General features: G+C 38.1%; 1 protein-coding gene across 1 annotated transcript in view; it reads right to left on the reverse strand.

The window, feature by feature from the left end:
- Positions 1-15,826, reverse strand: part of ZNF536 (zinc finger protein 536) — a 324,478-nt gene that overhangs the window by 101,795 nt on the left and 206,857 nt on the right. The window contains exon 9 of the mRNA XM_026042304.1: positions 6,477-8,057. Coding sequence (XP_025898089.1) covers positions 6,477-8,057 — 1,581 coding nt within the window. The remainder of the gene's footprint in view (positions 1-6,476; positions 8,058-15,826) is intronic.

Genomic DNA, 15,826 nt, shown 5'->3' on the forward strand with positions numbered 1-15,826 from the left:
TTACCAGGAAACCTTAATATATTTTCTAATTACTTCCAACAATACTCTATTCCAAAGCACATGATAACCCACTAGAAGTTTACACATTTCACTTCAATCACAGGTTTTAAATTGTGGATGTCAGAGTGCTGTTCGCTGAATTTTACTGTCTTTCTTGGTTAATATTGGAAAACCTGGCACAATATATTAAGCTAGAAATATTGCTTAAAGAATATGAAAAAAGATAACTACAGTATTTTTCCTGCTAAAGCATTACAAAATACAGGACCATTAAAAACTCAAATAGAAATGACAATAAATAACCTTAAAAATGTTAAGAGAATTTTCACTCATACTAAAGTCCATTCCCTAAGCTTGCCAAACACATAAATAACAGAACATATTCAAGACCTCTATTTTTGCACTATTATGATGGTTTATTATATATTGTGGATGTATTGTGTATACATATATTAATGCTTACACTTAAGGTATATAATTTTTGTCTTTGCTGAAACAATTAATAAGCCTCAGATAATTATTTATCCTTGGTACTACAATTATCTAGGTACAGGGAGAAAAACCCAGATATTCCAGGTATGCAATACTGTGCATAACAAGATCATCTTTGCATAAAGATATTCTAAGTTCCTTAAATTACAAAGATGAATTTGGTTATTTGTTTCTGAAAGCCTGTAAAATAAAATTATAATTGCTGTCAAATTAATTGTTTAAAATTGGCCTCGTAATAGGTATTAATTGTACACTTAGTTTTGACTTACAAGGATGTCTAAATTGTTTGTGTTTATGAGTAGTTCCAGGAAATATTATACCTCAGGCACAAGAATGTACGTTCCTGAACCAAAACACAAACCAGAGCATTGTCTCACTTTGGAAAGATGTGGAAACATCTCTACACCTCTGCCTAATCCTAAATTATGATTTAAATTTGACCTGGATATGAGCAAGACAATAAGAATATATTGTTTAGGAGATGAAACTTAGAGCGAGATCATACAGCTCTAAGCTTACCTGGCTATTTTGTCTCTGCAAAGAACAGAAGAGCCTTTCTGTGCTAGGGATTTGCCCTGGCGCGCTGGCCACTGATGTCTGGAACGGAGGCACATTCCAAGGCCTCCCGCAAACACAATCCCGCTTTGAGGGCAGGTGCGAGGAGCGCCGCGTGCCGCCCGCTGCCCTGCAGACACCAGGGGCTCGGCACTTGCCTCTGGCAGGGATTTGAGGGGTTAACTTCCACGAACAGGGATGGAAGGGGCTGTTACACTGCAATATGCAAAATGTTGAGAAATAAAAAGGTTTTGCCAGTAAACAAAACATGGGTACCGAACTCATCACCGGATTAATTTGCTGATACAACAAAATATAATCAAATTAAGTTACATGAATGCAGCCATGAAATTTAAAGTCAAACACAGGACCTGATTCTGCAACCCTCAGTCACATAAGTAGTCGCACTCATCGAGAATGAGGGATGCAAGATTGGGTCCTTAGCTTCTACTTAGGAAGTCACTGTTGATTCAGACAGTATCTTTTCTAGCCAAAAATATGCAGCAAAAGGAAAGTAACATAAACAAGGCTAAATGTCAACAGTGTTTGCAGACTTACAGACACCATCCATTTGTTTGTACTGAAATGACTAGCGAACCATTTGGCAAATACAATGCTATTCACAGACCGGCCCTTTTATCCAGCAACACAAACTTCACTGGATCACTGGCATTCCCAGTTAATTAAAAAAAGGAAGCACGCCATATGAGTTTGGTTTGATATTGCCATGCAAATGGCATTACAACATCCAGAAGTGCAGCTGAAGCCTAACCGAGGCCGAGGGTCTGATCCCGCGCTCGGCAGTACAGTTCTGAAACTAAAAGCAAGCCTTCGAAGTGCTGACAAACTAAAGAAACCTCTTCAAAATCACCATAATGGGGAATGGGGGGAAAGAAAAAGCCTGGAGTAAAACCCGGAGAGCATTTCTTTCTGTCCTGAAGGAAAAGAATATTTAGGCTGCTCTTTCAAGTGCAGATTGGGGCAACATTTCCTGTTGCCTAAGTGCCTTACAAGATAATTTAAATGGGCAAGTGTACTAGAATTTGTTGTAATAAGGATGACTATCTCCTGGCTATCCTAGAATCTTGGAATGTATGAGGTCTTTTGCTTCTGCTTAATATGGATTTTATATTTTAAAAGAGCTACAATAATGATTCAAGGGAAAGGACCACAAATAATTTTTTTTTTTTTTTTTTTTGCATTTTATATGTTGGCGCTAATTCTGAAGGGGCATTGGAATCTTTTTGGGTTTGACACCTGTGGCAATGAGCAATTTACAGTGACTAAATTCACTATTTAAACATTGGGGTAGAGCACTATAATTATGTGACAATAAAGCTGTAATAATCTGCCACAATCTATCTTCCCCTTGCCCAGCCCTCTTGTCTGTGCGACAGTTCCACATTTGGAAGGTATTTCTGAAAGTCACAGCGCTGTTCGCTGTCATCTTTCCATGCAAATCTGAGCACTTTCTGCTCTGATGTAAACTCAAAAGTGCTCAGCACGTGACACGAGCAGAACTTAAAAACTGCCGCTAAGAAGGACCCTTCTCTATTTTCTCCCAGTGAAGACAGTTGCAATGGGGTGGAGCTAGGCAGGAGGAAGCAGCACTAATTGCAGAGGAAAGCAAGCATGAATGGAAGCAAATTAGATTTATAAAGACAACATGGAAGAAATGTTTTCGGACATCGTTAAGTGTGACTTCCATAGCACTAACCCATTAAGCAACCAGTTAATGCCTCGGACCATCGCTGGCCAAGAGCTCTGCAGTCCACCAGCAGTTCTGTGAAAGCTTAGGTACATCCCAAGCAGAAATGCAAGTGGGGATATTTTACCACTTTAGACACAAAGCAAGAGGATTTCAAGGGGCGGAGAGAAAGGAGAGGGTCTTGGTATAAATAAACACTGTAAAAATCTTGTGTAAATTAGTGACTTGGAACAGGAGGCAGAGCATTATTGCAAGATAACTGCACATATATGGAAGAAAGGCAGAGAAAGAGAAGAGCATAAATGGTAAGGAAGGAGATCTCCTAGTCCTTAAATACAAAGTAGGACTAGGACTTCATAGGAGGACTAGGACTTCTCAAACAAAGGGATCTGAAGCAGAATATTTGGATGTTCTCAGACAGCTACAAAGACAGGGCACCCTCACCCTGCACCTCTGCTCCCCACTGAGCTACTGGCTGCCAGGCAGCTCTGAAAGACAAGGCTTGCGTGGGTGGAAGCAAAGATTAACATTAATTAAGCTCGTCTCTTAGGAATAGCTACTTAAGACTCCAAAATCAAATGCAGGTAAATTAAAAAGGTTAGGAGTAACTGTAAGTTCATCAAACAATGGTAATTCTTTCCTTCTGCTCCTTCCTATTCTGCTATGTATATAAAGGAGAAGCACTACCAAAAAAGAAAAAAAAAAAAAAGTGATTTTTCTCAGTGGCACTTTGAAATGGAAGTTTCTATATCATACAATAATTATGGTTCTTTCCTTCCTAATTGTGCCTTTCATTCCTACAGCCTTAAGCGTAATAGAAACATAAATGAATTATGTGCATGTACATCATCAGTCTCTCTGATTTTACATATAGAGAAACTGTCACTTCTTCCCTTATGTCAGGGGGACTTTTCAAAACAACAATATATGTTAGTGGAATTCTCTCTAGAAATTAAGCCTTTTTATGCCAGGATTTATGCTTAGAAATTGACCCATAATCTTAAGGTAAAATCTGCCAGTTAAAAGTGAGATTGACCATATGGATTATCGAAAATCCCAGCTTGTTTTTCTCCAGTTGGAAATATAACTTAATTAGTGTGGCCAATCAAAGATGTCATCTCAGCTAACTGAAGCTGAGATATTTTATTTCAATTTTATTTCAACTCTATTCTGATGGTGGAAAGAGCATCAGGCCTTGCTATCTTGATTGTGCAAGGAGTCTATCAAGTGCATCAACGCTCTCTCTTGAAATGTCAACAACCACACTTGGCTGGTCATAAAAAGAAAGGCAGATGCACAGAGTCTCCCAAAATACAAAAGAGCACAAGAATCATGCCCTGGAACTCGGTCTTGGAGATGGGTCTCAGGCTTTCTGATCTCTCAAGCAGTAGGAGAGACAAAGGGATCCATTACGGAGGTCATGCTCTTTGTGCAAGAGGGAAAGCTAATAAATTAACAGAGCGCTCCTGCTGGCTAATCTGCAAGCGCAGAAACATCAGGTGAGATTCCCCACACTGGCACGCACAGATGGAGTGTGATTTCACAGTACAAAATGTCACTGAGAAAATGAAAACTCCCCCAAAACGCTACTTTCCAGTGGGTGGTGTCTAACTCAACCAAATAAACAGGAACTACTGACACTGGGCTTGACTAATCTGTTTTTCCTGGGAGATATTGAGAAAAATGAAATAATGTATTTAAATAGTCAACATTAATACGTATGTTCTGCAAATGCTCAATAAAATGTCAGTTAAGAATTTTAAAATGCTATTTTTGGAGGGGGAGAAAGGAGGACTCGCACTGCATTTTCCATTAAAAATGGCTTAAAAAGTAGAACAGACAAGCTTCTGTGTTGTTGGGGGATTTTTTCATACTTCAAGTTGAATGCATTATCACTGGGCAGAGCTTGTGAAAGGGATACAGTCTTTAAATTTATATAAACTCAGCCATCATAAAATGTCTACTGAATTGACTGGAAGATGAAACAGAACAAAAGAAAACAAAAAAGGAGCTAACAGAACCTCAGTTCAATAATAATTTTAGAGGATATTTTTGCTATTGTTTTAAAAATCTTATGCCTGGGAAGAAATATAGATGTATTTGAAATAGAGGAATTGATATTAGTTTTCAATTTTTTTTTTTACTTGTTGATTTAAATGGCCATTTCTCTGCCATATTTTTCTGTCTTTATAACTGACTGACTGTATTCTGTGAGTACAGAGCAAAAAAGAAGCCCAGGCAGGATTTTACCAGCTGCAAACTGAACGCAGCTATCCACTGCTTTCAAAATGCCAGGAATCTACCAACTGATTTGAAGAATCTTTAAATATTTTCAACTCTTTTAGTTCTCAGCAGATTAACAGGTAGAAATTTTAGGGAAGACCGTGCAAACATTTGGGCTGGTGATTCAGTTTTAGCACACAGAGAGGCCTAAATAAGGGGCTCTGCGTCCCCAACAGTCCATGCTTTTATTCCAAGTCTAACTCCTGATCTGGTTTAAACACATACTTCCCTAGTAAAGTGACCGAGCCTCCTGCTAACCTTAAGTTAAACAGGGTAATCATCCTCAAGTATTTGCAGATTTAGGGCTACAATTTAAATTGTCAGGCTTTATTATTGTTGATTTTTTTTCTTTTTTTTTTTTAATTTGATTTAATTTTATTATGCATGTTCAGCTCTGACAATGAGTTTTCTGATTAGTTTGAAGGTTAAGTGAAAGAAGAATATTACTAAAGTTTTGGTGGCCTTTGTTGACTCTTGCTTTTTAAACTGGTACGGCATTTCAAGGGATTTACACTCTTAAAATATTTCTCCAAAAAGAACTACGCGTACCAAACTGGGGACAAACTGAAAAATCCTCAATCTCATTTGTTTCTAAATGGATTTAACTTTCACTTTTGTCAAATATAATGTGTGATATGGGGAAGTAAGATTGCAGTTTGGTAAATCAGAGATTAATAAGGGTGAAAGGTGCTTTCGTTTGTCTGCTAGTTTTTTTTTTTAATTACTAGGAGGCATGCTCTTAATCAGGCAAATCAAAACTTGTACAACCTCTAGTTAGAACAGTGAGAATGGTCAAAGGCAACCGCTGTGTGTGTGTGCCATTGAAACAAATCACAAAAATGTAATTAAAAGGGGGGCAAGGGGAGAAAAAAAAGGAAAAAAAAATGACTCTGCACTACAAGTGGAAGCATTCCATCCACTTGGCCTTTGATTTCATTAATATTGTGGGAATTGAATGCACCTGAATTCAAAGCAAAAAAAAAAAAAAAAGAAAAAAGAAAAAAAGAAAAAGAGAGAGAGAGAGAAAGAAAGCAAGGTTTGCTTGGCAAAGCATCCAGTGTTTTTCTTGGGTTCTTACTTATATCAAAATACTGAAAAGTTTGCAAGTTACCATGTAAATTTTTTTTTAACTTTTTCCTCCTTTGAATAGGCTAAAGCAGTAAATATCCCCTTCAGATGCCACTAGCACAGAGAGTCTATATTGCTGCTACTCTAATTTAAAAGCAAGTTCTTTCTAAAATCCTGTATAAGTATATGCATGCAGCACTGCTGATTTCAATGGAGTAGACCACATATAAGACTAGAATTTGGCCCACTGGGTTTAACATTAAAAAAAAAATGTATTACTAACAAACATGACTAAGTATATTTCAAGAGCAGCTTCATGATTCTGCACAAGTGTTTTCTGAAATGGTCTAAAAGAAGATCTAAAACTTACCACACAAGTCAGGTCTCTTGATACATCCACTAGTTGCTGTGCTACTTGCAAGTCCATTAAAGGCTGCTAAGCCATCAGAGCTGTAAGCTCTTAGGACTGACAACATGTTCATCTGCTTCTCCAGGACCTGTGGACCCTGAACTTGCTCGGGTTTCATCACTCCTTGTGCAGTTTCATGGGAGGACAGGAGACTCTGACTGTGCCACTGCTTTTCTGATGCTTGCGGCAGTGGGGATACGAGCCCTTGTGTTGACTGCGAGGTGACTGCACTCGGTATAGTGTCGCCTCCTTCACTGCTTTCCTTATTTAGGGCAGACAACTGCTTATTCATAATTTCTGGTTCTGTTTCAATGTCCTCATCTTCAATGTTTTCTTCCTTGGAAGACTCCATATCCTCAGATGAAGCTATGTCAGAAAGGTCGTCAGTAGCACTTTTATTTACAGAGTCAGAGAGCAGAATATTTTGGTCATCTTCGGATTGTGTTTTTACTTCAGATTCATTACCGGTGCAAGAATTTTGTGCTCCTGTGCCAATAACACCAGGATAAGCACCAAACTGCTTATAGAAGTCTGTTGTAAAGTTACAAAAGGTAGACTCCAGGTGGCTGGGCCAGGCAGGGTTCTTTTGCTCTCCCAGAGCTTCTTTATTTTGTCCTTGGGTCATTTTCTCGGAAGCTGAGTCCAGCTGGCTAAGCATGTTTGAAACTACTGCCTCTTTGCTGGCCTGCACTGAAGAGGGGAGCAAGCTCACTTTGTTCACTGCGGCTGAAGCTTCTCTAGATTGGTCTTTGCTGCTCCCTAGGAGGTTGTCTTTACGTTTAGCCTTGCCCAAGTGATTGGCCTGCAGGTGCAGAGCCATTAGTTCCATAGATGAAGTTGTGAAGGAACAGAACAAGCAGCCGTGCCAAGCAATATTGTCTTGCACAGTAACAGATGAACCAGGGAGGGAGGCTGCATCTGGCCTTACGGATAAGTCAAGAGGTTCATATTGTGACTTTTCATTTTTTCGCTGTGAAGACTTGCTATTTATCTTTTCCTCGCAACCATCTGAGCCGTGAGCTTTTGCTGAAAGAGGATCTAACAGGGCTTTATCCTTCATTTCTTTTTCTTTCTTCAAGGAACTTAGGACAAAGCTGTCCATGAAAGCCTGCAAAGACCCTTGGAAGTTCACACCATTCCCAACCATGTTCCGATAAGCACGGTCAAGTTCAGAGAAGTGTGTTCCTTTGGAAGATATGTCTGAACCCTTCATATTTTCTGAAGATACCTCAGATGACATGCCAGCTGCTTGTCCTTGCTGATCTCCAGAAGAAAGCATTCCTGATGTCCACTGCTGTGGGACCATGCCACTCCGGAAATCAATACCAGGAAGCCCCTTAAAGGCTCCTCTCAGTATATCTGGTCTAATGAACACAGAACTTTTACTTGATGTTTCATCTTTGTGTTCTTGACTCGCAGTCTGCCCCGAGAGTGGTCCTGCTCCATTCTGTCGCTCCCGATGATGCCGCTCCAAGTGGTATTTGAGGGATGCAGACTGAGTACCAGCATAATCACAATGTGGACACTTGTACGGTTTCTCACCTGTAGACAAGTATCAAAAGACAAATATAAAGAAAGAGATTTTACTGCACTTTGGTGCATGGATGAGTGAAAAAAAAGAAAACAAGATTAGCTGCTTGAAAACAAAACGGTCTTACAGCTAATAATTCATTTTTTAAAAATAAATGTCTTTAATTGAAGACTAATTTCATAAAGTGAACATTTCTAAAATGGGCTTCCAGCATGTGGGGCTATTTGGGAATGACATGCTATCTACACACAATTAGCTATCTTTTTCTTAATCTAACATGTAGAAAACTGTTGTAGAATTAAAAGCTATGATTATGAAAATGAAGCATAACAGTTTCAACCACAGTAATCATTAAAAGTACAAGTTTAAAAAAAAGAGAGACAAAGAATGTAACAAATGGATGGTTGCAATATTTTGTGTATACAATTGCTCTAAAATTTGTTTAAATTATACACATGGAAACCATTTTTAAACCTAAAAATTTTATGGCACTGTTACGCAAGACTGAAATGAATGATTTAAGTCTTGCTCTGCAGTAAATCATGGATATAATTAGCAAATGGCATACTGCACAAGTAATTTATCATTATTTGGAGGGCACCATTCCAGAAGGATTCAAAGATCTGCAGACCTACTGCATTGTTTCTAAATAAAGAACTATAAATACAGATTCTATAAAATATTAATATCATTACAGTACATTATGACTGCAGCATGTAAGAACATATAGTTAAAATAAAAAGTAGTCAATAAAATTAAGAAGAAAATGAGTAATAAAAAGGTACAAAATATATTTAGTTTCTGTATTTGAAATTAGCATTATCTGCTAGATTTTGCAGTCCTTTAAATTTGTACTAATGGCATTTCTAATGCTCAAGTAGTAAAACGTGTAATTTACCTATCAAAAGCGCTTTTCTAGGATCAGCTTACATAGTGTTTTAAAACATAAGATTATTTTCATGAATTAGGTATATATTAGAATTCCATACTAAACTTTTATTGTTCTTCCTGTACTTTAAAAGAGCTAGAAGATATTACACATATAATAAATATTGAAATACGATCATACATATGCACCCTGAAAGAATGTATGTCTAAACAATTGGGCATGTAAATTGTGCAGCACACTTGTTAACAATCACAAACTCCTTTCAGAGGAAGAAGGACAGAAATGCTCCCTAAAAGAGACTGGGAGCTGTCCTGTGACCCAGACCGGGGGGCTTCTTTTTAATATTGCCCTTTCAATATTGGAAATTATTTCAATGGAGGAGGTTGAAAACAAGAACTGTCTTCTCTGTGGACCTTTTCTCCACAGTTTTTTGAAAGACAGTAACCCTCCTCTGCTATAATGGAAATATTTGTTTCTAAAGCTTCCTCCTTAATAAAAAAAATAGATATAATATTAAGTAGTTTTACTAAAGCATGGGAAGGTTCCTCATTTTCAAATAACCTCAAAAGCTACACAAAACAACAGCGAAGGCTTTCAAACTTTTTAATTTGCTTAAGCTAAGGGCTCAACTGAAAGTCAGGCAAGTGCTCGGGATGCTTCCCCTCTCCCTGGTCACAGGAACCTGCCAACGAGATCCAGGCTGGGCGCAGCCAGGATGGCCACGCAGCCCCACGCAAAGGGCCTGACGGACCACGAGCAGGGGCTCAATATCTACACTCATGCAGGCAGTGCTGAAGCAAATTATAAGCAGTGGAAATTCTAACTCCATAAGATAATCCTAAAGCTAAATGGTGAGACATGAGAGCTTCACATCGCCTGCACTAATTGACCTTTTTGGAGGAGAAAAGGGCAGCACCTCAAACCACAGGTGCTCAGCAGAGGAGGAGGAAGTAGAGATGAGCACAGTTGAGGCATTCGGCCTGGGTCCACACAGTGCAAGAGAAGAGAATAAATCAGATTCAACATTTTGTGGGACTTTGCAGTCACCTACTCCAGTGCTGTCACACCACCCATGAGATCCAGGGGCTGCATTTTAGTGTACGTTGCCCCAAAGGAAGCAAAATTTGAAGTGCAAGAAGCACCAAGCTGGGGTGGCTCCCATCAGTGGTGCCTCCTCTCCTCCAAGGGGGGAGCATCTGCACTCCGCTCTTGGAGGCATTTTCGGGCAAGGCCAAGGGGACAGGAGGCACAGGCTGTTTGTTTGTTTGCGTTGGGCTATTTGGGAGCGTGTAAACTCTGACAGCTGTGCTGCCCGGCACAACGTGGACAAACATTCCTGCTGTTTTTACAGCATGTACAAACTGCAATGTTTTTGAGCCATCTTCTGCTATTCTAATGTTTGTCCCACCAGTTACTGTCATTAGTGACAGCAGTCACTAGCAACCTTCAACGCAAATGACGTATGTCAGGTACTGCCTCAGAACTAATCAGACTGGTGAACAACAAACACCAGACTTTCTAAGGTCAAACGCTCTCACTTTTGAGATTTCACTTTTCTTAATTGAAAAGCTCTTCCACTGCCTCCTCTGTGCCTTTACGGAAATCTTTTAACACAATTATATTGATCCCTTCCTTTTATTCTAATGGCAGTGCAGCATGTGTGTGCATTACACGGCACGGGGCAGCAGGAGAAAGGGTGTCCCACTACTGCAGGTGCTGCAGCCAGGAGTTTGCAGTAGAGGCTGCACTGGTGATACCATGAGCATGCAGGAGGTGCTCATGGCAATCGGTATATTTAAAAATGGGTATAAGTGAGTTAAAATATGCTAACTGCTAAAAATACTAAACACTTTGCACTTACAAATATCTTCAGTCCAAAGCACTGTGCACAACAACATACTTTTTATCTTGAACTGCTGAACCCTGGAGTCATTACATTTTCCTTTCAAAGGCCTCTCCAGCGAGTGAGCTTTCTTTCACTAAAGGAAACCTAGATGCAGCTCAGCAAAGGCCCCATAGGCGATGGATGGAAAGAAAACACTGCCTGAGCCAGTGTGATTAACGGCTCAAATCCCTGCTAGCCTTAGCACACAGACTGTGTGGTGCTCCTGCTTCGTGAACGGTCAAAAAGGTGAGCTAAAGCTGAAGGCCTGAACTTGGACTCAACACGTAAAACACTGAAAATTGTAAAAATTACCTCTATACTATAGGACTAGCCAAATAACACTGCTCAAAGGGAACTGCACAGAATTGTGGGTTATTTCTTCTAATTTAAATCAAAATACTGCCAGCAATTAGTTTACTTCAAGGCAACCTTAACTAGTACTACTTTGAGAGCAGGATTTGGGGTAGAGGACTGAGTAGATTTGATCATCTTCAAATCTTTCACATGTATATTTTTACTTTCTAAATTCAATAATTGTGTGGCATAGTTGGGTGCTATTTTAATGATTCAAATTAACAATCAACAATGAGCCATGTAAGTCCCTGCACAAATGATGACACCTGGTTTTTAGCTGCTGGGGTGTGTGTGGGTAGGTGGGGATAAACCTCAACCAAAAAACCCAAAATCAAATCCACAATTTCAGCAGAAACCCTGAAGAACCCCTAGTTTCCAGGCCTCTAAGTGCCACTGCAGCAGTAGGTGTTTAAAGAATAGCAGTGGGGCAAGAGTGCTAAGGCACCGTTCTCATTAGAAGAAAACCTGTTTGCATCTCATTCTGGGATTCATCCTAGTGTAATGACTGGTAATATTGCCAAAAGCAGTGTCTGGATGAGTTATTTAACCCTTAATATTAATTCACATAAATTAAAGTTACCAAATAGGGGTGAGGGAACATAGCTTTTTCAAAATCCTTTTCTGGATTTCCTATCCAGGAGTCATTCTTCACAGTCAACAAAGGTAACCACAACCTGGTCTTGCTAATTCCCTGGCTCCACTTGTGTCTCTGCAAACCTTTTGACAGCTCACTAGAAAGAGTGAATATTTTGATGTGTACAATAAAAAGTGTCTGATACAGACCAGCTATCTAGGCAACATAATCATGGTTCTGATCTATCCACAACTCTGATTTACAAGACACAAGCTATCTCACAAGAACTACTTTATATCAGGATACAGTAAAACAATAAAATTCAATGCTGCTTGTAAAATCTCTACAAAAACTTGGTAGATAACTGGAACCAGACATGCTGCCCAGCAGAAGCAGGTCTATTTATACAGTCAGTTGCATAAACAACACAGATGTACAACCTATTCAAACTACTACCAGTCCTGCTCACAATGAAGTCTAATCATACTAGTCATTGGAATTATCTGCTACGGGCTGTGCAAGGAGACCACAGCCAGATTATAAATAGATTTGCAGATTTTAAGGCCAGAAGGGACAATTATCATCATCTAGTCTGATCTGCTATACAACACAGGCCAAAGACCCCTACGTGATAATTCGTGCATCAAAATCATAACTACAATTTGAACTAAAATACACTTTAGAAAGACATTCTGTTTTGTTTTAATCACAGCAATGAAGAAGAATCCAATATGTCCCTAGGTAAATGGTTTGAATGGTTAATTACTCTCACTATTCTGAATGTCTGCCTCGTTTCTAACTTGTCCAGAATTTGTCCGAATTCTGCTTCCTGCTACCGAATCTTGTTACATTTTTCTCTGCTAGGTTAAAATCATTTATTTAAATCAGAAACCTGCTCCCTAAGAAATGTATGTACAGATTGTAAACTGCTCACTTCTTCCTCTGCTCTCACTCGTGAGTGGAACGGCCTTCACAAATTTTTCAGAGCCCTTTTACGTTATGGGTAATATGACATTTCAACTTGAATATTGTTCTTCTTAACATTCAAAAACTGTGTTTATAGCCATAGCTACAGCAAACAACTAAGAGCTCATATTTTGTTGCTTCTCTACCATAATCCTAAGGTCAGTTCATCAATGCCTCCATTATTTGTTCCTCTACATCTTGTTAATTTAAAATTCATGTTGTTCAAAGACCCCAATTGACTAAGTGACCAATCAGTCTGTCCCCATGATTTCTATTTTTTCACTACTTTTATGCCATTGTCAAATTTTCTCAACAGCGATTGTATACAGTCTTCCAAATAAAGATAAAATACCAAATAGACTAAATGAAGACACTGCTTGTGGAACTGCTCGTCTATGTGCTACTCTGTATGTGTACGCTGTTATTTTTCAATTAAGTCATATATAAAAAATTGCTTTTGCAAGCTTATTAGATCAAAAAGTCTTTTATCAACTACGTATCAACAACTTCCACTGGGAAACTTGATGAAACTTAGTTTCATAAAATATATTAACTGGCATTAATAGTGTTACCTTTTCTTAATTATTTACCAAATTAACTTTAACTGAAACTGATGTCAGGGTAGCCCATATATAATTTTTGTTATTCTCTGTTAAAATCCTCTCTTAATAGTCTCTCTTTTTGGAAATTCTAGAATAGCTTGAGCATTTTAACTACCGCTAGTGATCTGGAACTTACTCTGTGCTGCAAGATGTGTGTTTTTTTAAAATCAACTTTAATGATTTGGAGATGTATTCAATCAATCCTTTTAATGTTTTAATGTACAAGTATGAGTTATCTGGTCTTACTCTAAAAACAGTTGAGCACAGTGAACTGCAGCATAACATCCTCACTATGTAGGAGGACAGAAATTAAGGACAATGTAACTGGAAAACACTTAAAAGTTGTCAATGCTTCCTTCTGACCAAAGGTACCAGAATATTTACTGTTCTCTATGCAGTCGATAACTTCTTATCCATTCTTGTCTAGTATTAAGAATAGAACATCTGTTAAAACAGACAGATCTACAGACTTTTTTTTTTCCTATTTCCCATAACACAAATAGCCACCTGTGTTTGCTTACTGTTACCTTTTGTTTCACTTATCAAATCCCTGAACTTCTTGTCAATTTACAATTACTTTACACTACTGCTGTAGCACCTTCATTTAATTCTTCATACTTATCACATATAGCTGTATCTATATCTAAAATCTGTAATGCATCTTACATGTCCCCCTTGTCTCTTTTTAATTTTTCTTTTATTTTTTTTTCTTTTTTTTTTGCAGGACTTCTGAACAGTCTGCATGGGGATGATGCCTCTTGAGCCCTCTTGGTGCTGCTCCAAGGATCCCACCACCCACTGCTCGCCCTGGCAGCCGGCACTGGATTGGTGACAGTCACAATTTGATCCTATGCATTTCTAAACAAAATACAGTTTTCTTCCATGTAGAACAAATGAAATTAAACATCTTATAATTCCAGTGAATACTGCTTAACGAAAATATTGAAAACATTTTATAGCATTTTTTATTTTACCATTGAAACAGTTATTGATAACCTATTTTATCCATTGTGCAGTAGATATTTTAGAAATGAATTGCTGTATGGTTTAATTAGTTCATTATTATGCCTATTCTTACATGGTAATTTCTTTTATCATTCTAATCATTCACTTCACACTTTTTAAACCAAATGGAATATCAAAGGTTCTGTAGGATTATTTTTGGATCCTGCACATGTTTCACCACACAATTAATCTGTTTGTCAGAAAGACTAGTTAACTTCTTCTCTTTACTACTTTCCTTTACTAACAATTTTTCTCTACTAAATATGATAAAAATATCCTTATCCCATAAGAGGAAAGATTTTTGATGCTTTGGAGTGATGCTGTTAAAGGTTTTCTATTGTACACGAGGCTTTCCAGTAAAATATTTCATTTTTGGGGAAAGTTTTATAATTGAATGTTTCTATTTATTCATAGCTCCTTTACAATATTTATTTAGTCTTTTTACATGTCTTTACTTAGTTAAAACACGGTGAGATAAATATGGTTTCTCCTTTGCAGGGAAGACTCAGTACATTAATATAAACTGTACACTAATTCCCCCAAAGCATATATATATATATGTTGTAAACCTGAAGACTTTTTACACAGCTGCTTATTGCTAAACAGTGCCTTGTCCAGAAGGGGACAATCTGTGTCTCTAATTGCTGTCACTGAAGCTGAGATTCATTATGTGACTTTCCCATTAAAATGTGAGCATTAATTTGTATAATGAAATATCACCCACTGCAGTGTTCATTAGCCATGCCCTACTGTATACTGCACATTGTTAGCTACCTAGAAACTGTAGTTAATTTCACTAATGGATATTTCCCTACTTAGTGTTTGGTAGGAAATTTATACTGTAGCATTACCTCTTAAACTTTTAAGGAAATTTAAATTCAATCAATTATTTTCAACAAAAGTTTGGGATGTCATTAAGACAGGAGAGAAGGCATGCTGTACAATGTTAAGGATGGGAAATCTGGAGAAATCTAGAGAAATGAGAAGTCCTTTTAGTTCATCTTAGAAATGTAAGAATAAAGGATGTTCAATACCAAAATTGTCTCCTCTTGGAGCACACATACCCATTTTCCTTAATTATTCATATTGCTCATCCCACTACAAGTGCCTTCAGAGAATGGCAACAGGCAGTCTTTTTTTAGGAAGAAAATGTGAATTGAAATCATTTAAAACAGCACCATTTTTACTGTGTTTCATCAGTTCATCTAAGCAAGTTTTAAAATTGGGCAGTCGCGTTTCCCAGGGAAAATGCAGTAAGACTGTACGACGTATATAATGCACGTAATGCAGCATATAGCATGTACGGACTTGCAGTCTACTGACACATCCCTGCCGAGCCTCTTCTCCATATCCCTCCCTGTCTCAGGTTCCTTTGGTTTAGCCCAGACCAAACCTTTAGGGCTGTGGCTTCCTCATGTCCATTTTTCTTTTTTTTTCCACTGCTCAAGCAGAATTTTTGGACTAATTTGTCTGAGATAAATTCTAGATTGCTGTACTTTAAAAAC

Source organism: Nothoprocta perdicaria, unplaced genomic scaffold (genome assembly GCF_003342845.1).
Source record: "Nothoprocta perdicaria isolate Ctin4 unplaced genomic scaffold, notPer1 scaffold_30, whole genome shotgun sequence".
In the NCBI taxonomy this organism is placed as follows: domain Eukaryota; kingdom Metazoa; phylum Chordata; class Aves; order Tinamiformes; family Tinamidae; genus Nothoprocta; species Nothoprocta perdicaria.